The sequence below is a fragment of the Barbus barbus genome, assembly GCF_936440315.1.
Source record: "Barbus barbus genome assembly, chromosome: 41".
Lineage (NCBI taxonomy): Eukaryota > Metazoa > Chordata > Actinopteri > Cypriniformes > Cyprinidae > Barbus > Barbus barbus.
In genome coordinates, this window is record NC_136719.1 from 26,662,085 (window position 1) to 26,686,321 (window position 24,237).

The window sequence follows — 24,237 nt, forward strand, 5'->3', positions numbered from 1 at the left end:
AGAATACTGAGGTCTGAAAGAATGCAAGCACATTTTTGGTTAATTATTTTGAGTAATTGTTTAATGAATACTGATATTATTCCCGTACTAATTTCCTCTGATTATCTCCAGCGTCGTGCAACATTTGACTTTTTTCCATTTTTATTTACATATTGTTACACTTTTCTTCTTTTTTTTTTTAACGCAGCTGATAGTCATGAATGTCCCAGTGTCCATCAGGGATGAATAATCAGATGTGGGACAGAATTTTAATGTGTGCCGGTGTTATTCAAGAAAAAAAATAAACATACAAACAATCTAACCAGAAATCCAGGAGCGCTTTTCAGGTAAAATGCTAAATCAGCAGTATAACAGAGTTTTGTCTCTTGTGTTCTGTCTTTTTTATTATTGTTGAAGGATTCTGGTTAAAAATCTGGTTGGAAGCAGGGCTATTAAAACTAAAACCATAAAGAAGCAAAAAAAAGACAAGCATCTGAAATAAAATAAATGTTAATTAAATAAAATTTTATACATAGATTGTATGTGTGTGTGTTTGCATGTATATAATAAATCCAAACTCAGATTTGGTTACATGTGTCAAACATGCAAATATGAGACAGTAATTCATACCCTGTCACATTCAAATACAGCTTACTGCCATGATTTATGGTCAGAGAGTATTCCAGTCATTTACGTCTAATATCTTTCCAGTAAGATGACGTCACAAACAATGCTGTTCTTCAGCTGTATTTTGTTTTGTTTTCCAGTAAAAACATTTTTAAATCGAGATCTATTTACTGGAGATGCAAATGATGCAAGATATTATGTCATTTTATTAGCCTTGTTTTCTGAAAAATGGATCATAATGAAGTGAGTTTATGATTAAAACAAACAAAACAAAAACAATTATTTTTTTTTTTTTTGTTCTTGTTTTCAATGTAAATTCACTTAAAGGAATAGTTCACCCGCAAGATTAGGATGAGTTTGTTTTAATCAGATTTGTTTCTTCATCAGTGTCTCAGCAATGGATGCTGTGCAGTGAATGGGTGCCGTCAGAATGAGAGTCTGATAAAAACATCACAATAATCCACACCACTCCAGTCCATCAGTTAACATCTGGAGAAGAAACAAATCCATGAAGACGTTTTTAACTTCAAACCCTTGCTTCCTGACAAAATATAGTCTACAATCCATAATATTTTCAAAATTTTCACTTTATTTTTTTATTTTGTATTGCATTCATTACCTTAGAAAACTATGCTGAAAATAGCTGCTTTGTGACAGTCTTTTGGAAAGTCATAGAAATGCAGTGGAGTTTTATCTTTTGCTATTGGAGCAAATGTGAACGCAAAAATTATATTTTCTGTTCACCACACGTTTATAGTTTATATATTGCTTTGTCTCATTTGTTATACACTGTAAAAAATATGTTGTAAATAACAATTATTGGAGTGTGTTTTACAAGAAAATACTTTTTCGGTCTTTCTAATATTTAATTCAATATCACTTGCTGCATCTTTGTAATTATTTGTGAAACGCAGCATTTCTAATTGAAAAATGTTTCCAAATCATTTTTGTTCTCGGTTTATACTGACAGCCTACATTTTATTGTTTTTAATTTTTTGCAAAAAAAAAAAATTTTAATGAATAATATTCTAAAACTGTACTATGATATCTTATGAAGGAAAATGTGAGTGATGTTTGTCTGTGCAAAGCTGAAGTGTTCTTGTTGCCAGGGTGTTGATGTATGGTTGCTAAGATGTTATGAGTGGAATTTTTCACTTGCTGTGCAATTCTTCTGATTCTGAGTGGTTGCTAGGATGCTGCTAGGGGGAGAACTCTGTGTGTGTGTGTGTGTGTGTGTGTGTGTGTGTGTGTGTGTGTGTCAAAGGAGGTAAAGCAGCTGAATAAACTACAGTCAGTCAACGAGCAGAGGAATGCTGGAGAAAGAACACTTTTGTTTGTTTGTGTGTCTCTCTCTGGGGTCTTTCCATTGACTTCCATTGTTTTTCTACTGAACTAATGATTATTTCTATCTCCTAAACCTCACACAAACATTTCTGCATTTTCCCATATCAATTAACTCATTGTTTATCATGTGCATTCATCTGTTTTCAGGTTTTTGTTCTCTCACACCTTTCCTCCAGAACTCTGTGTCGTCACTGGCCTCTGGATTCTCAAACTCGTTTCCAGAGCCGCTTTTGGACGTGACGACCCTCATGATGACTGAGTCTGGACCTGCAAAGAAACACTGATGCATGACTGGACATCAGGGCTGATGTTCCTCCAGCCAATCACAGGCGACTCAAGAGCTCAGTCTGAGGTGTTCAGAGCTATTTGTTGAATGCAGCGAACCTGAACTTTGATTCGCAGCAGAAGTTGAAGCTAGTTAGGTAGGTGATTTTCACCGGTGTTAGAGCAGATTCACCTTTATCTGTTTTAATGATGACAAGAATTCAAGAGTATTGAAACTCTAAAGGTTTGACACCTATAAGTGCTTATTTACTGAACAATAACTCCAGAAAGAGAGACTGAAAAGCTTTTTTAGTACAGAGAAAAGAATTAAAAGATAGACATTTAGCTCCGTCACTTGATGACTGCTTAACATATTAAAAATGATTTAGACTTTCAGAGAAACGGACAAAATAAAAGTCCCTGTTATTTTTCAAAGTTTGAAATATAAAAGAACATTTATAGCTTTTGATTCTGTAGTTCTGTTCATACATTTCTACCCAGAAACCAAAACATATAATGAAACATCAACAAGTTTATTAACATCGAAAGTAACTCTAAAACAACAAAAAGCCAGAAATATTATAAGAATACCACAAAATGGTTCTGAACTTGCAATACTGTAACAGATCAGTGTTTCTCACTCAAGGTTAAACTAGATTGTTAATCAGATTCATCTGTGATATAAAACAAACTAAACTAATCTAGATCAGACCGCCAGCCTCAGATTCAGATTATTGCTAAATAATTCACAGTTACTTATGGATGTAATTTGGAAATAAATCATATTTTTCACTTACCTCCTGCGTGAGAAATGAGATCCAGCTGTGTGTGTGTGTGTGTGTGTGTGTGTGTGTGTGTGTGTGAATCTGTACTTTGAGCTTGCGTTTGAATTGAAGAATATTTACTTTGTGTGCAGTAAACATGAGCTGCGAACACAGTACAGATGTGTGTGTGTGTGTGTGTGTGTGTGTTTAGTTGGGGGATTTTTCACATGTTCAGCATTAAATTTGTGATTACAGTTGTTTTTATGTTTCTCTTCACTGTATGTGAGAACATGATAATGCGATACAATCAGTGTCTCAGCAATGGATGCTCTGCAGTGAATGGGTGCCGTCAGAATGAGAGTCCAAACAGCTGATAAAAACATCACAATAATCCACACCACTCCAGTCCATCAGTTAACATCTGGAGAAGACAAAAGATTAAACTAATCCAGCATTAAGATGTTTTTAACTAAAATATGAGATGAGTCCATAATCCATAATAACTCTTCCTCCAGTGAAAAAGTGCATCTGCTGTTGTCTCTCTCATTAAAATCCAGCCACATATTAGTTTAGAGCTGTTTTGTCTTGTAAACGCTGCTTGATCTGTGCAGATTTCTCTCCTGATTCAGATCAGAACACTTTTTCACTGGAGGAAGAGTTATTATGAATTATGGACTCGTCTCATATTTTAGTTAAAAACATCTTAATGCTGGATTAGTTTCAGCTTTTATCTTCTCCAGATGTTAACTGATGGACTGGAGTGGTGTGGATTATTGTGATGTTTTATCAGCTGTTTGGACTCTCATTCTGACGGCACCCATTCACATCCATTGCTGAGACACTGATGCAGAGACACATTTCTACAAACCTGACGAAGAAACAAGTTCTCGAATGACCTGGCTGGGAATAAGAACATTTTCAGCATATTTTAAAATAGAATATACATAAAAAAATAAAAACATTAGAAGTAAGCATTAGAAATGATCTAGAAGGAAGAGGTTGGTTGTAAAAGGTTTCACAATATCTGTATGTTTGTCAGCAGCAGCATGTATTTATGCCATTGCTTTGTTAACACATGCCAGGTTAAACTAACCCAGCTGCTTGGGTTTCTCATTATATCTTTCCTGTAGTTCCATTTAAAATATTACATAGTTTTCATGAATATGAATATATATATATATATATATATATATATATATATATATATATATATATATATATAACAAATCATATAGAGCGACATTACATGTATTAATGTTTTGCCAATGTTAAAACACTATATTAATTTATAGGATTTACATATATGCATTTTAAAAATACTATTTTTAGAAACGTTATATACACACACCCGTAAAGTTATTCCTAAAACGTGGCACTCCTTCCTCAATCACTGTAGCCCAAAGGGTTGATTTTTAGAGCAGTAGCGTTCCATTTGTCTGACTCTGATTGGTTGAACGCCGTCGCGTTCTTTCTCTTTATTGGCTGCTTCCCTGTCCGTCATCTTCTGCTCCGCGGTCATTGGCTGTCTGAGCGGAAGAGAGGCGGTTTCTTCAAGCTGACGGTAAAATTCCTGCCTGAGTTCGCGAACTTCGGGAGAGTTCTTCCCGGGAGCGACAGGAAAACCGGACCGAACCGAAGCCGAGCGAGATGACTGCGGTGCGCCTGATCCTGACCCTGATTCTGGGCGCCGTCCAGCTCTGCCGAACCGAACCAAGGCCCGGGAAACCCAGTAAGAACCGTTTTCTGTCACGTCTTGCTTTAAATCTCCGGTCAGATCTGAATCTAATGTAACCGCGCTCGAGCGAATCCGAATCACAGTCTCAGCCAAAACAAAACCTAATAAAAGGTCATCATGGTCACTATTGTTATTGTCCAATATCATAGTTTTACTGTAAAATTGTGGTAAATCGATATTAGCTCCTATGTCATTAAAGAAATTAATCAAAAAACGGCAGGAATGTTTGAATAATATACACATTTACTTCGATTCAGAAACTTTACGAGGTGTTTTGACCCAGAAACTCTATTTACCATGGCACATTTATAAAGAGGAACTCAAAACATTCTTTAAAAACCAAGCAAATCTGTATGAAGTGAATTGAAAATGAATAAAATGAGAGAATAAGGTCCTTTAGAAGCTTCTGGATCTCCTGCTTGTGTGAGAAGATCCACAGAAGCACAGCTGATCCAGAAGCGGATCCAGAAGAACCTGTGTTTGGGTTCCTGATGGTTTGCCGCAGACTTCACGTCATTATCAGCTGTAAAAGTTCCATGTTTGTTGTGTTTAAGTGTGTTTTTGAGCTATCTTTGACTCACTGAGGCTTTGAGGAACTAGACATGATCTTCTGTGGGATCGCAGTCAGATTTCTATACAAATACATGCTGTTTGTGGATTTAATTAATAAACAATGTAATTATTAAACATTGATGACTTATGTTTGGCCGTTTTGAGATGTTCAAACTTTGTGTCGGGTTCAAAATCAAACAATCATTTCAACATAATATATTTATTTTCAGAGTTGTGAAGACATTATGTAAAATAAGTGTTAATTTTTATTCCCATTCCCATCATTACTGGAATAAAAACTGGGTTCAGCTTCTGTGTTTGGGGTCAAGCTGGGGAATGCTCCATGTAATTTGGCCAAAATATACACTATGAAATACACTAAAGATTCGTGTAAAAACAGAAAACCTCTGTTGTCAGAGACTAGAAATATATATATTTAAATGTAATAATTCCCATCTATTTTAATGTTATTTCTATTGTGTTAGAGGTCACCCATTTTGTTCAAAATGAACACAGACACAAAATAATAAAAAAATGACTATTTGTAATGACCGGAGCGAATAACTACAATTAAATATCTCTGTATTTGTAGATAGTGTAAGTAGAATGCATTGCTAGTTGTGTAATTTTCTCAAACTCTTGTGAGGAAAAGTGTTTCTCGCCCTTCCTTTCAGTGCTGTATCAGACTAGTAACTGATATAGAAAACTAACCACTATAAATAACCTTTGACCGATCTCAAATAGACAAAGAAGCATTGAATTTCTCTTGTAAGATTCAAAGATGAGCGCTATATTTGAGTAAACTTCGAGTCTTGAAGTCCTCATGTAAGGCATATTTTAGTCTTTGTTAAGCTATAGTAAAGTTTATTTATTTATTTTTAACTAACTCTTTAATGTTTTTCAAAGGGTTGAGTTTTGGAAAATTGCACGGAAACTAACAGGGCTCAGTTTGACCCCAACACAAAAGTCCTACCAATTTTTCCACAGCCTTTTCAAAACGCATCTACGTGATGAAACTCTGCATGCACATTCATGATGCTAAATAAAAAATATCCACCAAATTTCAAAAGGAAATGATCAATTTAACTAGTATTTCGAGCAGTTTGAAAATACGTATGTAGGTCAATTTGCCCAAACATAAGCTGTAACAATATTTGCACGGCCTTTCCAAAACACATCCATGTGCTTAAACTTTGAATGCACATTTATGACCCTAAATGAGAAATGTTCACCAAATTTCAAGAAGAAATAGATTGTTTATCCAGTATTTCAAGCAGTTGACTGCAATATAATTGACTGCAATATAAAAACTCGAACAGCCTTTCGAAAACACATCTATGTGTCGAAATTTTGCCTGCACATTCTTGATGCTAAATGAAAAATATCCTCCAAATTTCAAAAGGAAATAATCAGCTTAAAGGTGCTGTATGTAGGATTTCGACTCTACTCTCTTGTGTGTCAAGTCTGTGGAGGAGGGGCTGGTGAAAAAAACCTCCTCCAATATTTTGAATTTGGACTGCAATGCCTAGTTCAACCATACATACAGCACCTTTAACCAATATTTCAAGCAGTTTGAAGATTGAGTGTGGCCACGATATAAACCACAATATAAAAACTGTAAGAAAATTTGAACAGCCTTTCCAAAACACTTCTATAAGGTAAAACTTTGCATGCACGTTCATGAACCTAAATGAAAAATATCCACCAAATTCCAAGTAAAAATAAATAGTTTAACCAGTATTTCAAGCAGTTTGATAAATGAGTGTTGGTCACATTGACCCCAACACAACAGAAGGGTTCAAATTAATCATCCACCCTTCACTGTAGACATCGAGCTATTATAAATATCCAGCTGTGAGTGAGTAGCTGTGAAGTCAGTCATGTTTTATAACACAATCTGTCTGTGTTCAGGTGAGCTGTTGGTGCTCACCGCCGCGACTGAAGTGACCGATGGCTACCTGAGGTTCATGCGCACCATCCGACAGTTCAACTACACCATTCAGGTGTGGCATCTGCTCATTCCCTCCAAATATGATAGTTCTGTAGTTAATATGGCATCCATTGCATAAGTTATATGTGTGCGTAATGATGTGTTTATGCTGTTATGTAGGTTCTGGGTCTGGGTGAGGAGTGGAAGGGTGGAGATGTGGCCCGGACCGTCGGCGGAGGTCAGAAGGTTCGATGGCTGAAGAAAGAACTAGAGAAACACAAAGACAAACAAAACACGGTCATCATGTTTGTGGACAGGTGAGAACACAATGCCATGACCTGATTTCTCTTTTTTGCTCCTTAATAATAGTTTCTTTATTTATGTAACTTGATTTCCTAACCCTGCTCAGTATGAGGTTTCACAGTCGACTGCTTTGTAATGTGTTCATTAGTCCTGTCAGCAGTCATTGTGTAAGATGAATTAGTGTGTGTTGATGTGTATGTTCTTTGTTGTATTGTTGTGTTGTTTATGGTTATCAAAAATGTTTCGTACAGATGATGTTACAGTTGAACAATATGCATATTTGCTCGCAGGTAACTTCACATCTTATAGGCAACAAACTGGTGTTAATATTGGTAACTGAAACTAAAATAAAAAACATTACTTGAATTGAAATATACATTAATAGAAAAAAATTACTAGTTTTATTTTTAGTTGAAGCACTGAAATTAATCAAACCAAAAACTGAAATATAAACAAAAACAAACTGAAATTACTACTAATTTAACTAAAATTACAATGAAAACCGGAAAAATTTAAAAGTTAATTCAAATTATTATTAAAAACTATATTAGTTATTTTTATTAATTTAAACTTATTTTATTTAAATATTCTTATTTTCGATTGGTTTTGCACTAAAATAACTAAAACTAAATAAATACCCCCCCCCCCCCCCCAAAAAAAAACCGAATAAAAGAATAAATCTCTCTTTTAAACGTTGTAATCAGGATTTAAAATAACGTTTTTCTTAAGGGAAAGGGAAGTGGTGTGTGGCCAAGTGTGGTGACCCATATACGGTGCAAATTTTTATTTGGGTCATATATTCCAAGACACAGGCTAGAATCTGTGATTGCGAAGTACAGTAAACATCCACACCGGTGCGGTGATTGACAGCTACACATTCACCTCAAAACATTAGATTAATCCGCGCTGGAGCCGAGCCGGAGCACAACCCATGCAAGCAAGATAACTCCACACACAGCTGCAATTCCAGCTTTTCAAACAGAGATGGCGACAAAGAGGCAAAACTTACAGACTGCAGCTTTAACAAACAACATACACATCAATGACTGTACGCATGGACTAATATGAAGTACAAAGCAGGTGACATTTTTTGGAAACTCATAACTGAACTCTCTGTACAGTGTTTCTGTGATGTTGACGTGAATGTTTTGTGTGTGTGTGTGTAGTTATGATGTGATTTTAGCCAGCGGTCCAGAGGAGCTGCTCAGGAAGTTTTCTCGTCTCTCTCATCGCGTGGTTTTCTCCGCCGAGGGCTTCTGCTGGCCGGACCAGAGACTGGCGTCCAAATATCCAGTAGTGCATCATGGCAAACGCTACCTCAACTCTGGAGGTGTGTGTGTGTATGTTGTGTGTGTGAGAGTGCAGTGAAACCCACAGCCATGGCAGCTGACGCCCATGTTATTGTTTGTGTGTGTGTGTAGGTTTCATCGGCTACGCTCCTGAGATTCATGCTTTAGTGAAGCAGTGGAAATACAAGGACAACGATGACGACCAGCTGTTCTACACACGCATCTACCTGGATAAAGAGCAGAGGGTGTGTGTGTGTTTGTGCAGTTATTAACACACAATGAAGGACTGAGATCACCTTTACTGTGCCTTTATGCTGCAGCAAGCACAGTTATTATCCTTATATTAAACTATTAAAAATGTTTTGTTAATTGAAATAAAGACGGAATAAATAAAATAAAATAACTTATATAATAAAATATATATAAAAAAAGAACTAAAAGTTTAATAAAACCTAAAAAATATCAATTTAACTTACATGTTAATATAGAAAACTGTTAACAAAAAAAACTAAATTATAAAAAATTCAACCAAAGGTGAAATGAAAACTGAAAATATAAAAATTCAAACTGAAATAAATCTAAATGGTAATATATAAAAGTCCAAATACTATATGTAGACCAACAATTAACATTATATTAATTACAACAGTTATGTTATGTAAAACCATCAAAAAAACAAACATCTCAGAGTTAATATAACCTTCCAAGTTGTCTTAATATAAAAAAAAAAGGAAATTATATCAAAACGTTCAAATCTGAGGTTATGAACATCTAAGAATTTATCTTTATAACTTAAAAAATTAAGAAATATATTTGTTTAATTTTCATGAGTCAGCAGTTCTTTGAGTGAATGATCCGTATAGCTGTTCATGCTAAATACAGTTTCTCTTTTCCAGAGGAAGTTCAACATCACGCTGGACCACAAATCCCACATTTTTCAGAATCTCAATGGAGCCATAGGTACACACACACACACACACACACACACACACACACACAGGTGGTTTTTATACTGTACAAACTGTATGTGTTCTTGCCCTACACCTAAACCTACACCTCACTCACTCTGTATGATCACTCGGTCAGTATCAGAATCAGAAAGACACACACACACACACACACACACACACACACACAAGGAATTTGTCTCGGTGTTAGGAGCTTCCAGTACAGAAGTACAAACATAGTGCAGACAACATATGATTAAGGTAATAAAAACACGAATAATGAAGAGAATGGATAATATATTCTAAATAACAATAGTAATAAAAATACAAATATACAGAAAAGAAAAAATGTCCATAGACAGAACTGTGAATGTGCATGTGTCTTCTGTACGGATGAGGGTTTGAGGAGTCATTTACAGATGTACAGTACTGGGGTGTTTATGTGTTGTTCAGGTGGGATATGAACAAATTATAATTTGTTATAATTTAATTATTATACAAATTTATGTCCTCATTTGTCACAAAAACGTACACGCACACACTTCTGTGTTGTGCCCTGTAGTCCTGCTGTAATTCTGCCTGTGTTCTTGTGATTTTTGTCTGATGCATGTGTGTTTTTCCAGAGGAAGTGGTCCTTAAGTTTGAGAAATCCAGAGTCAGAGCTCGGAACGTGGCGTATGACACACTTCCTGTCGTTATCCATGGCAACGGCCCGACTAAGGTAAACGCAAACATCCTGCACAGTAATCGCTCTGTTAGCGCTGCGCCATCATGTAACCTACAGACATTTACATCAGACATTTGCTTTACTGCTACACTGTGATAGACTTCCTATTCATCTGTGAATCCTGAAAAATAAAATGTCACATTTTCCACAGAAATATTGTGAAATAAATATAACAGCACAACTGTTTTCAACATTGATAATAATCAGAAATGTTTGTTGAGCAGCAAATTAGCATATTGCTATATTTAAATCATATTTATTAAAATTACATGGAGAGGAACAACATTTAGAGCTCCAGAGTCTTTGGTGTTGAATATGCATGGTCTTATATTTCTTTACAATATGTAACTTAAATTGTAATATTAATAATAATCAATTATAATAATGTATACATACATATTTTTAAAATTATATGTTTAGATATTTTATAAGTAAACATATATAAAAAACAAATCAAGATATTTAAGCTTAATTAAAAAAATAAATAAATAAATTTGTACTTTTTTTTTAATTATTTTTTTTGTTTTTATTTTATAGCACTTTTCATTTGTCACATTTAAATCATTTAATTGTCCAAGCAAAGATTTTAACATGATTATTTAAAGCTTTTAAATTTTTTTGGATGTGAAAATATCGTATTATCATATATATATATATATATATATATATATATGATAATACGATATTTTCACATCCAAAAAAATTAATATGTTACCGGTGAAATTAATGTTACCGGTGATCCAAAGCCAATTACACAAATGAGGACTATTAAACTAATATATATATATTAGTTTAATAGTCCTCATTTGTGTAATTGGCTTTGGATCACCGGTAACATATTAACTCTTTGTTGTTTGTGTTTGTGTGTGTAGCTCCAGCTCAATTATCTGGGTAACTACGTGCCGACGGCGTGGACGTACGAACACGGATGCGGGATCTGTGACGAGGATTTTCTGGACCTGAGCGGTCTGTCTGTGAGTGGCCACACACAAACACAGTCTGGCAAATCTGCGTTGTGTGCTTTAGGAGGATGAGATTGTATGTTTGTGTGTGTGTGTGTGTGTTTGTGCAGGACGAGGCGATGCCGCTGGTGCACATCGCTGTGTTTATCGAGCAGGCAACGCCGTTTCTGGAAGAATTTCTGGAGAGACTTGCAACTTTGAAATACCCACACACACGCTTACGACTCTTCATACACAACAACGTATGTACAAAATGACAACGTACACTTTAAATTATTACATTTCATTTTCATACATAAGAACCTAAGTAAACACTAGAGATTGACCAATATTATTTTTAAATAACCAATATCGATACAGATCATTTGCATATTTATGTACCAGGTAACCGATATGCAAAACCAACATTTGTACGAACACAACGACAACAATGTACTTTTTAAATTAGTAAATTAAATTATTGTTATATTTCATTTTCATTGACCACAAGGTCTATGAAACAAAACAACGTACAATTTAAGTTGTTAAATTAAATTATTATATTATTTTATTTAATTTTCATGCATAACAAATGCAAGTGCACACTAGAGATCGACCGATATTGATATCAGTACAGATTATTTGCATGGTAATCGATATACAAAACTGATATTTGTATATTTTAGTGTTTTACTTTTGTTCTTGACACAGTGAAAACAACATCACTGAAATTAACAAACTGTTTAATCAATAATTTAATTAATCCTAATTTGTTAATCCTTATTAAATAATTTAGTTAATTCTAATTTGTCATCTCAAAAATGGAAAAAGGTTAAAAATTAAATATAAAAACTGTTAAATGGTATTGTTAAAATGTAAAATATAAAATTTCATCTTCACAATACATCTTAAGTGGAAACATTGCATGTTTTATAATATTATTTATCGGTAGATCTGATATTGTTAAACCAGTATCCAATTATTGAAAAATTATTAAATATCGGTAAAACCGATTATCAGTTGATCTCAAGCACACACACACTCTTATGGCCCTTCATACATGTTCTTCTTGCGATGTGAGATACATGCCCACACACGTGCTGGTGAAACACACGAGTCACACACACACACACACACACACACTAACTGTGTGTTTGCGCAGGTTGTGTATCACGAGCAGCACGTGGAGCGGTTCTGGACGCGTCATCGCTCGCTCTTCCCTGGGGCGAGAATTGTCGGACCAGAAGAAAACCTCAAACAAGACCAGGCTAGAAACATGGCAGTGTAAATACACACAAACGCACTCATGTTAGAGATGAACAGTCCTGATGATTGAGTGTATTGAATAAGTGGATCGTTCCCATGATTCCATTGACTGTGTGTTTGTTTTTCAGCGAGGCGTGTAAGAAGGACATCTCCTGCGATTATTTCTTCAGCATCGACTCTGATGTTGCTCTGACCAATCCAGATATTTTGCGGATTCTTATTGAAGAGAACAAGTGAGTGAACATGAGCAGACGTGCCACATTATGAGTCACTTATTTCTACATTATCATAGCACATTATGATTTTCTCCATGATGACTTTTCAAGCATTTCATCATTTTATTTGCTAAATATCTTGTAACTCAATGGTCCTCACTGCCAACACTGCCATCATCCATGTTTTCATTTCTGAAAAAATGTTGTATTAAAAAAACCTCTAGTGTGTAGCACTTATAATTTACAAATTAAAATTAAATTCTTTGTTGTAAAGGATTATTTTTTATTTTCATATGATTACATGTAATATTTTTTAAGTTTTATTATTTAAAAATATATATATATTTAATTTAGTTTTATGAATTCATTTGGTTTAGCACAGTTTGTGTAATGATAATTTTTGTATTAAATCATAAAACACAATTCAGAAAATTTCAAACAGACAACACAGAATTTTGAAAAAAACCCCAAAAAAACTGATTTCATAGGCCCCTATTGTTACATTTCAATAAATGATTTAATTGTGAAGGTTTTATAAAGTTAAAGCACAGATTATTAGATTTATTTATTTAATAATTTTTTAATTAAATTTAATAAATTTAAAAACAGAATAAAAAAAAAAGCAGAAAACACAGAATTTAGGAAGTAAAAATAATAAAACTTTAGTTGGAAAAACAGATAATAGTGCCTTGTTACATTTTAATTAATTATTACATTGTAACAGTTTTACAAACTCAGTTGATGGTTAAAATTTAATGAATCTTTAAAACCTGGAAAAAAATAAATGCATTTAAAAATATAAATAAATGGAAAACACAGAATTAAAAAAATAATAAAATGGAATTTGTGGGGAAAAACAGATTTCATAGGGCCCTATTAATGATACATTTTTAATAAATTAAATAAAGTACATTTATTGTTCATGGTTAAAGCTGAATAAACTTTTAAAAATAGAAACAAAAACATCAAAACAGAATTTAGGAAAAAATAAAATGGATTTTGTGGGGAAAAACAGATTTCATAGAGCCCTATCATTGTTGTCAATAAATTATTAAATTGATAAACTCATTTGATAGTTAAAAATTATTTTACCTTTTAAAACAGAATTGAGAACATTTTAAACAGACAACACAGATTTTTAGGAGAATTTAATAACTTCAGGATTTATTCAGGAGTCAAACTGGATTCAAATAGGAGTATCGTGTTTCCTCACTGCTGCTATTTTATAATAAACATCCCACTAAACATTTTTTCCCCTCCTGATGTTCTCTGTGTGATGTTGGCAGGGTTGTGATCGCGCCCATGCTGTCTCGACACGGGAAGCTCTGGTCCAACTTCTGGGGCGCTCTGAGTCCGGAGGGCTTTTACTCGCGCTCGGAGGACTACATCGACATCGTCCAGAGCAAGAGAGTGTGAGTGTCATTCACTGTGTGTGTGTGTGTGTGTGTGCATATCAGTACAGCAGCCTGACGTGTCCTCCTGTCCTCCAGCGGACTGTGGAACGTTCCCTACATCACTCAGGTCTATCTGATCCGTGGAGAGACTCTGCGCACTCGTCTGGCCGCCGTTTCTCTCTACCAGCAGGAGGGCATGGATCCAGACATGAGCTTCTGCAAGAGCTTCCGCGAGCAGGTGAGCGTGCATGGAAAATAGCTTCTCTTTCTACACCAGTCAGCTTGATTTGACTTTATTTTACATTAGAAAATGAACCTGCTGCATGAATATTAGGGATGCACCGTATGTTCAACAACCGGAAAAATCTCTTTCAGTGTTCGGCTGAATAAGTGAAAAAAAGTAAACTGTACCGAACAATGACATTTTTGGTGATTCAATCAAATAGCAATCGGTGTAAAGTGAGAGGTGCGCACTCTTTATAATGCCGCAAACATGACGACGGTGTGGAAGCATTTAAAACAGTCCGAGAAAGACGCAAAATTTTAGATTAAGAAGACCGAAGAGTGCAAACAAATCATGGTAAATGATTAGTCAACAGTTAAGAGGAGTAAGGAACCCTAGACGATTCGTCAGCCACCACATTGTCAGTATCTTTAATATGTTGGATAACAAGGGCATATGATTGCAGGAAGAGGCACCAATGGGTCAATCATTGATTTGGGCACCGCAAGGAATTTAAATAAGTGAGAGGGTTCTGGTCAGTATACACAACCAATGAAACCAATGACTCTGATCCTATGTACACCTCAAAGTGCTCAAGGGCCCAAATCAAAGCCAATTAGATCCCTGTACGGGCCTCAAATTCAGGCCCTAGCCGCTTTCTGCTGTCTTGGTCTTGAACAGGAGAGCTTCACAAAAACTCAGCAAATATTATATATATATAATATAATATATTATATATTAGCTCAGGCTGAAATGCAGGGCTCTAAAGCCAATGCCTCCTTCTCAACCACAGAATAGTTTATCTGGTACGAAGACAACTTTTTAGAAAAATAGCTGAGAAATGCAGTCCGACCATCACTTCTCCAATCACAAGTTCAGATGACAATATCATCTTATATATAGCTACAGACAGGACAGTTAATCCAATTCCCCTCTAATAAGAGCACTAGAACCTGTGTCATTCAAAGAAGAAAATGGCAAAATAAAGGACTCGGAAGCTCCCTGGAACTTTTGTCTCATTACCAACAATCAACACATGCCCGTAGGTAATAAAAGGTGCAGAGTGTCCCTCTTTTAAAGGGGTTACTGCTGTCAGAATCCCTTCATCAGACTGACTGACAGAATCTACCGCTGGTGCTATAAATGCAGCTGGTTTAATACGTGAAACCTTTCCCTTAGCTTTAAGCACAGTGGACTCGCTCTTCCAATGTCTTTACAATTACAAATAATTACAAATAAAAGATGCATTTTTTGCACACGATCCATTTTATCCTCAAAAAATTAATCCCTTTTCCGAAGCTCGAAACTAGTCTTATGCGTCTAAACGTAATCATCAGCCATCTGCGCAGACTGTGTCCGCTTTCCGTTCATTGATATTTATTGCAATGCGAGCAGGAACTGAATTTTTTAATTGTTCAAGCACAATCAAGTACTCTTCAAACCTAGTCACTTTAGCCTCCACACCAAACAAACTCAACATGAGCTTGATCAAAACCCTTGGACAGTGTTCTACAATTTTGTCCATATGCTTCCGGTACTAGCTCGTATGCCTTTTCAGACGACCGCTTTAAAGGTAGCATAATCTTCACAATCTGAGACTGAAAGGGCAGAATAAGCTTCTTGAGCCTTGCCAGTGAGAATGCATTGCAGAAGCAAGCTCCGCTCTTTACTAGGCCAGTCTCTTGCTTCTGGTACCCACTCAAACAATGTAAAAACAAAAAATGTATCGGGATCTCTCTCGTTAAACTTGGGCACTAGTCTTAAATTTCCAGCAGTGTCAAACTGCAAAGCATTAGCTGAGCCGTTATTTACTTCACTTTCTCTCCTTAACTCAAAACGATATTTCTGAAGCTCAAAATTGCTAATTTTTCACGTTCTACCTCTAATTTCAACCGCTTGTGTTTAAGCTGTATCAACGATAATCTATCCTGTTGTTCAAAGGTTAAGGAGCTAACTGTACTAGCTCCTAGGGCTGTCAAAATGGCTGAAAAACTAAATTTGAATTTTGTACAAAGATATTATCAATATTGGAATTATATTTGAATTAGTTAGAGGGGGAAAAAAGCGTTTGGTTTCTCTCCTGGGGCCACTAGAGGGTGCATCAAGCTAAATATTACTAATGACTGTTTCTTCAAAGCAATAAAATAACACGACTATCTTTAAAAAAAGTGCATGTTTGTAAAACGTATATAATTCATTACGTTGCTTAACAATTATAAACAAAACAGCTTCATGTATGTATGTGTAGTTTAATACTAAGGACCGAAAACCAATCACAAAGAGTACTGTTTTCATATAAATACATGAGATGCAGTGGGATACAGAAGAAACGCTATAAAGTCTCGAGACATGTTTTTTGCATTAATTTTACATGCTTTCTAAACATGCGGCTCTCTTGTGCGAGACGCGAGTGCAACGGTGATAGACTTCCCAGTTTTGCCGTGAACCACAACATCTCTGCATTGATGTTCTGTTTCTCCACAATATTTTGAATGAGCAGCGGCGCCACATCCAGTGGGGTTCAACTGGATACGCTAAAAAAATAGCATTTAAATGCAATGACACCTACATCGTCATCACATCTCGTGCGCTACTGATAAAGCTACCTGACACACACCTATAATTCGAATGCAACGTTTTTGCATTCAAATGTGGATTTTTATTTTAAATTCGACGAATATTTGAAATTATTCTTTACTACTAGCTACTGAGGGTTTTAATGGTTCAGCAACAGCTACATCTTGCTTTTCAATCAACATGTCATTTTATCTTAGTTTTGATTTAAGGGTTTCTCTAACTGTATCCTTTAATAAAGTCTTCAATTTCAGTTCCATAATGATCTGCCATTTTAAATCACTGATCTTTTGTACATGAGTCAAGCAAAGCTTCAGAAGGGAAACTAATAAAACTTCTGCTGGATTTAACATACTTCCACTTTAAATCCCATAATAGGTGGTGTGATCTTCAAACCCCAACAGTTCCCTTTCCCTACCTCGAGAAACACTAGCTCATCCCTAATCTTCATGTGGTTACTGGTGAGGGGTATTTATGCACTAACTAACTAACTGGTGACTCACTCATACCACGGTATGCTCCCGAGACAACTGCTCTACCCACAGTCAGTTCACATCAGCGATAGAAATTAATCTTTTCATATGTTTAAATTGATTTTTACCGTTTATAGGTATTTTTACCTTTAATAAAGCCATTTTTGTTTTCTAAAAGTGTGCATCTTTTGAATCAAATTGTTACATTTAATCAGTCAATTAAGATAATAAGACATTTAGGCTGTTACCAAACAAATGAAATCAGTATCAACAAAATTAATCTTTGCAGAAGTTGCATCTGATTTATTTAAACGCTGTTTAATGCAGCTCAGAGGGACATGGAGTGCTTTAACCTGCAGTTACAAATGCATAATGTTTTGATATTTTAAACATCAAACACTGAATACTGATGTTTGAAATTATTTTACAAATGAAAAGATACTGTAAATGTGAAATTAAAACCACCAGCAGGTGGCAGCAAGTCCCTGTTAATAAGTGATTCATTGCTACTGAACCGAATCATTTAAACAGTTGATTCATTCAGGAACGAATCACCATCATGTTGCTCAGAGACACAGAACAGTGCTGTGGCTGTGTTTGGGATTATATTTGTTTGGCAAAATAGAGCAAAAACAGGCAATATTATGTCTAAAACATAAATCTTTTAATATTAACTCATTGTTTATTGAAATGTTCAATATTTGTAATCATGCTTATTTTTGAAGAAAAAAACGGCACATTTAAACGCAGCATTTCAGAAAATGTGTAATACAAAACGTTTGACCCAACTGACCTCCGTCTCTTCACTGTGTGAGGACAGATGACTAATTATTGCACAGATATACAGATGCACTGATGACCGTCATCATATGGAGTCAGTTGTTTGTGTGTTTCGTCCTGCAGGGCATCTTCATGTTCTTGTCCAACAGGGATGAGTTCGGCCGTCTGATCTCCTCCACGAATTACAACATCAGCCGTCTTCATCCGGACATGTGGCAGATATTCGACAACCCAGTGGTGAGAGATTGACACGTGAAACACACAAGTGCAGAGACACACACATGAGCGCAGACTAACCCTGTGTGTGTGTGTGTGTGTGATCTCAGGACTGGAGAGAGAAATACATCCATGAGAATTACTCCAAGATTTTTGATGAGGATGAGAAGGTCGTTGAGCAGGTAAGACTGAAGATCTGATGTGTAAATGATCAAAACTCTGCTGCCACACTCAATCTCCTCATGTCTTCTGTCTCTGGTTGATAGTTTAGTGTTTTATCCAGTAAAAGCTCTTTTAGTGTAATTGTTCAGCGGCTGCTTCAGAGTCAAATCTTCTCTGATTTTGATCAAGTAAAGGTCAGAATAACTGCAGTCATATCTCCAGATGAACTCTTACTGGACTGAAGCAGCTCAGCTTTACTTGATTCTCCATCAATCATTTTCTAGATAAATCAGTGCGTCTCAAATCTGATCATCAGGATCTTTTGAGGAGCGTTTGTTTCCAGAAGCTTTACTTTCTCTGTTCCTCAGCGGAGGAATGATCTTCATCTCACATCTTCTGAGGAGCGTTTATTTCTTCATCTCTCAATCAGCATTGCATTACATGTTTGGATCATTTACATCTCATCTTACTGAGACCTATTACTGGAGATATAGACCTATTACTGGAGATATAGACCTATTACTGGAGATATATAGACCTATTACTGGAGATGTAGCCCTATTACTGGAGATATAGACCTATTACTGGAGATATAGACCTATTACTGGAGATATATAGACCTATTACTGGAGATGTAGCCCTATTACTGGAGATATAGCCCTATTACTGGAGATGTAGCCATATTACTGGAGATGTAGACCTATTACTGGAGATATAGACCTATTACTGGAGCTATAGACATATTACTGGAGATATAGCCCTATTACTGGAGCTATAGACATATTACTGGAGATATAGCCATATTACTGGAGATGTAGACCTATTACTGGAGATGTAGACCTATTACTGGAGATATAGACCTATTACTGGAGATATAGACATATTACTGGAGATATAGACATATTACTGGAGATGTAGACATATTACTGGAGATGTAGCCATATTACTGGAGATGTAGCCATATTACTGGAGATGTAGCCATATTACTGGAGATGTAGCCATATTACTGGAGATGTAGCCATATTACTGGAGATGTAGCCCTATTACTGGAGATGTAGCCCTATTACTGGAGATGTAGCCATATTACTGGAGATGTAGCCATATTACTGGAGATGTAGCCCTATTACTGGAGATATAGACCTATTACTGGAGATGTAGCCCTATTACTGGAGATGTAGCCCTATTACTGGAGATGTAGCCCTATTACTGGAGATGTAGCCATATTACTGGAGATGTAGCCATATTACTGGAGATGTAGCCATATTACTGGAGATGTAGCCCTATTACTGGAGATGTAGCCCTATTCCTGGAGATGTAGCCCTATTCCTGGAGATATAGCCCTATTACTGGAGATGTAGCCCTATTACTGGAGATGTAGCCCTATTACTGGAGATGTAGCCCTATTACTGGAGATGTAGCCATATTACTGGAGATGTAGCCCTATTACTGGAGCTATAGACCTATTACTGGAGATATAGACCTATTCCTGGAGATGTAGCCCTATTACTGGAGATGTAGCCCTATTACTGGAGATGTAGCCCTATTACTGGAGATGTAGCCCTATTACTGGAGATATAGCCCTATTACTGGAGATGTAGCCCTATTACTGGAGATGTAGCCATATTACTGGAGATGTAGCCCTATTACTGGAGATGTAGCCCTATTACTGGAGATGTAGCCCTATTACTGGAGATGTAGCCATATTACTGGAGATGTAGCCCTATTACTGGAGCTATAGACCTATTACTGGAGATATAGCCCTATTACTGGAGCTATAGACCTATTACTGGAGATGTAGCCATATTACTGGAGATGTAGCCCTATTACTGGAGCTATAGACCTATTACTGGAGATATAGCCCTATTACTGGAGCTATAGACCTATTACTGGAGATGTAGCCCTATTACTGGAGATGTAGCCCTATTACTGGAGATGTAGCCCTATTACTGGAGATATAGACCTATTACTGGAGATGTAGCCCTATTACTGGAGATGTAGCCCTATTACTGGAGATGTAGCCCTATTACTGGAGATATAGACCTATTACTGGAGATATAGACCTATTACTGGAGATATAGACCTATTACTGGAGCTATAGACATATTACTGGAGATATAGCCCTATTACTGGAGCTATAGACATATTACTGGAGATATAGCCCTATTACTGGAGCTATAGACATATTACTGGAGATATAGCCCTATTACTGGAGCTATAGACATATTACTGGAGATATAGCCCTATTACTGGAGATGTAGCCCTATTACTGGAGATGTAGCCCTATTACTGGAGATGTAGCCCTATTACTGGAGATGTAGCCCTATTACTGGAGATGTAGCCCTATTACTGGAGATATAGCCCTATTACTGGAGATATAGACCTATTACTGGAGATATAGAGCGACCGCTGATATTTAGATCAGTTTATGTCAGTATCTGCTGAACTGTTATAAACATCTCATTGATTTACATCAAAAGCATCAGAATCTCATCATAGAAACATCAGCATCTGCAGCAGATTCATATTTTTGCTCAGTTTGAGTCTCTGAATAAAACTGAACTGTTTTTTCCTCATTATTCTCACTGTATCTCACTACACGAGCCATAAAAGCCTGATTGATTGAATATTAAACATATAAAACACATTTGCAAACTTTTGCTTTGAAATTTTCTTTAATATTTGTCTAAAGGTTCAATAAACTGTTCTGTTTGAAAACATTAGATTTTCTATGTCAGGCTTCACAGAGTTAAACTGGTGTGTGTGTGTGTGTGTGTGTGTGTGTGTTTCAGCCTTGTCCAGACGTCTACTGGTTTCCAGCGTTCTCTGAAAGAATGTGTGATGAGCTTGTGGAGACCATGGAGGATTTCGGTGGATGGTCTGGAGGAAAACACAACGTCAGTGACCTCAGTGTGTGTGTGTGTGTGTGTGTGTGTGTGTGTGTAAAGCCGCAGCTCATGTGTGTGTCTCTCTCTCAGGATGAACGGTTAGCTGGAGGTTATGAGAGCGTTCCTACAGTCGATATTCACATGAATCAGATCCAGTTTGAGAAAGAGTGGCTAAAGTTCCTGAAAGACTACATCGTTCCTGTGACGGAGAAACTCTACCCAGGATACTATCCGAAGGTGAGGTGACAGTCCATTAATGTTTAGGATCATCAACACGTTTGTTTGCATCACTGCTCATGTATGTATTGAAATGTTTATTTTAGTGTACCAGTCAAAACTTTGCAATAATTAAGACTTTTGGTGTTTCTCAATTAAGTCTCTTCTGCTCAGCAAGGCTTTTTTTTAAATCAAAAATACAGTAAAAATGTGAAATATTATTCTAATGTAAAACAGATGTTTTCTATATGAATATCTGTTAAAGTGTAATTTATTTCTGTGATCTGCAGCTGTATTTTCAGCATCATTACTGCAGTCTTCAGTGTCACACGATCTTCAGAAATCATTTGAACATTTCTGATTGTCAATTAATATTTTTGTGGTAAATGACACGTAAGCTTTCAAAATATGTTTTTTAAAAGATGAAATCGATCAAAAGTGGTGGTAAAGACATTTCTAATGTTCCAAAAGATTTCTATTTCAAATAAATGCTGTTCTTCTGAACTTTCTATTCATCTGTGAATCCTGAAAAATAAAATGCATCACAGTTTCCACAAAAATATTGTGCAGCACAACTGTGTTCAACATTGATAATAATAATAATGTTTGTTGAGCAGTAAATCAGTATATTATTATGATTTCTGAAGATCATGTGACACTGAAGACTGCAGTAATGATGCTGGAAATACAGCTGCAGATCACAGAAATAAATTACAGTTTAACACATATTCACATAGAAAACAGCTGTTTGAACACTAGTGTAAAAGAAAATAATTGAGCGGCGTGTGTGTGTTACAGGCTCAGGCTGTGATGAATTTTGTGGTTCGTTATCGTCCTGATGAGCAGCCGTCACTCCGTCCACATCACGATTCCTCCACGTTCACCATTAACATCGCGCTCAACAGTAAAAACATTGATTATGAGGTAAATAAACTTTCCATTGTGTTATTTAGAGTGTTTCTACCCTTAAACACATAATACACTCGTCTCTCTCTCTCTCTGTGTGTCTTTGTCTGTCTGTCTGTGGTCTGTCTGTCTGTGTCTGTCTGTGTGTGTCTGTCTGTCTGTGTGTCTGTCTGTGTGTCTGTCTGTCTGTGTGTGTCTGTCTGTCTGTGTGTGTCTGTCTGTCTGTGTGTCTGTCTGTGTGTGTGTCTGTCTGTGTGTCTCTGTGTGTCTGTCTGTCTGTGTGTGTCTGTGTGTGTGTGTCTGTCTGTCTGTCTGTCTGTGTGTGTGTGTGTGTGTGTCTGTGTGTGTGTCTGTCTGTCTGTCTGTCTGTGTGTGTGTGTGTCTGTCTGCCTGTCTGTCTGTCTGTCTGTGTGTGTGTGTCTGTGTGTGTGTCTGTGTGTGTGTCTGTGTGTGTGTCTGTCTGTCTGTCTGTCTGTGTGTGTGTGTCTGTCTGCCTGTCTGTCTGTCTGTCTGTGTGTGTGTGTCTGTCTGCCTGTCTGTCTGTCTGTCTGTGTGTGTCTGTCTGCCTGTCTGTGTGTGTGTGTGTCTGTCTGCCTGTCTGTCTGTCTGTCTGTCTGTCTGTCTGTCTGTCTGTCTGTCTGTCAGGGCGGAGGCTGCAGGTTTCTGCGTTACGACTGTACGGTCGAGTCTCCCAGGAAGGGCTGGTCGTTCATGCATCCGGGCCGTTTGACACACTATCACGAGGGGCTTCCCGTCACACAAGGAACGCGATACATCATGGTGTCCTTCGTTGATCCTTGAAACTCTGTCTGTGTGTGTTTGTGTGTTTGTGTTAGTTTCTCTGTAAATTAACAAACGAGATGTTACATATAAGCGGATCGTCCCAGATCCGAGGCCAGGCATTCACTCCTTCAACACAAATCAAGCTTAAAGCTTGATGAGAAGAGTATTTTTACTTGATTTTATAGAATAATGGAATCACAGATGTTTTTTAAAGTCCTCAGTTAGCTTTTGTACTCGAGCTTTGTACAAACTGCTTTAAATTATTTGTTGCCTTTTGAAAATAAACATTGGGAACAGAAGACATGACGTGATCATATGTAAAGTGTCATATCATATTTAAATGTGTCACCGCAGGAAGAAATAGTGCACAACATTGAATCAACACAACACAAAACTCATTTCCTCTCGTCATAAAATGTTAATGAGTTTTAGTGACTTTTCCCTCCTACTTCGGTAAATAGTGCTGCTGCTGCAGGTAAGAAAGCTCGACAGATTTAATCAGGAATTCTTATGAAGCTAAAGATTGAGTGTCAAATTTCACCTGAATTACAGGAAGGTAAAAATGACTGCAAGGCAAGTTTATTTATATAGCACATTTCATACACAATGGTAATTCAAAGTGCTTTACATAAAAGGAAGTAAAATAAAAAAATCACAACAATAAAACAGGGAACTTAAAAACTTTTAAAATTATTTAGAAATGTATTTAAACTGAATTTAAAACAATTAAAAATAGAAAATT

The 24,237-nt window shown here is 36.3% G+C and overlaps 1 protein-coding gene and 1 long non-coding RNA gene across 2 annotated transcripts; one reads left to right on the forward strand and one right to left on the reverse strand.

Moving 5' to 3' along the window:
- Nucleotides 1-2,115: 2,115 nt before the first annotated feature.
- Nucleotides 2,116-3,037, reverse strand: LOC306861035. Its single transcript, XR_013783440.1, has 3 exons — nucleotides 3,012-3,037; nucleotides 2,335-2,413; nucleotides 2,116-2,217 (listed from the first exon to the last, which is right to left on the reverse strand). It is a non-coding gene; the product is annotated as an uncharacterized lncRNA (long non-coding RNA).
- Nucleotides 3,038-4,508: 1,471 nt separating this feature from the next.
- LOC306861001 (multifunctional procollagen lysine hydroxylase and glycosyltransferase LH3-like) lies at nucleotides 4,509-23,810 on the forward strand. The gene is made up of 19 exons (XM_079403046.1): nucleotides 4,509-4,707; nucleotides 7,177-7,268; nucleotides 7,376-7,512; nucleotides 8,665-8,828; nucleotides 8,920-9,032; nucleotides 9,684-9,747; nucleotides 10,358-10,455; nucleotides 11,334-11,435; nucleotides 11,534-11,665; nucleotides 12,565-12,686; nucleotides 12,797-12,901; nucleotides 14,170-14,295; nucleotides 14,374-14,515; nucleotides 18,451-18,564; nucleotides 18,654-18,725; nucleotides 21,495-21,599; nucleotides 21,681-21,827; nucleotides 22,605-22,730; nucleotides 23,358-23,810. Exons 1-19 carry the CDS (start codon nucleotides 4,626-4,628, stop codon nucleotides 23,511-23,513), a joined length of 2,199 nt encoding a protein of 732 aa, XP_079259172.1. The 5' UTR covers nucleotides 4,509-4,625; the 3' UTR covers nucleotides 23,514-23,810.
- Nucleotides 23,811-24,237: the final 427 nt, after the last annotated feature.

Bases quoted from the DNA above. Each gene is read 5' to 3' on its own strand.
- LOC306861001 (XM_079403046.1), top strand. From the start codon at position 4,626: ATGACTGCGGTGCGCCTGATCCTGACCCTGATTCTGGGCGCCGTCCAG. The intron at 9,033-9,683 runs GTGTGTGTGTGT...TCTCTTTTCCAG, and splicing joins ACCTGGATAAAGAGCAGAGG to AGGAAGTTCAACATCACGCT. The intron at 21,828-22,604 runs GTGAGGTGACAG...TGTGTGTTACAG, and splicing joins ACCCAGGATACTATCCGAAG to GCTCAGGCTGTGATGAATTT.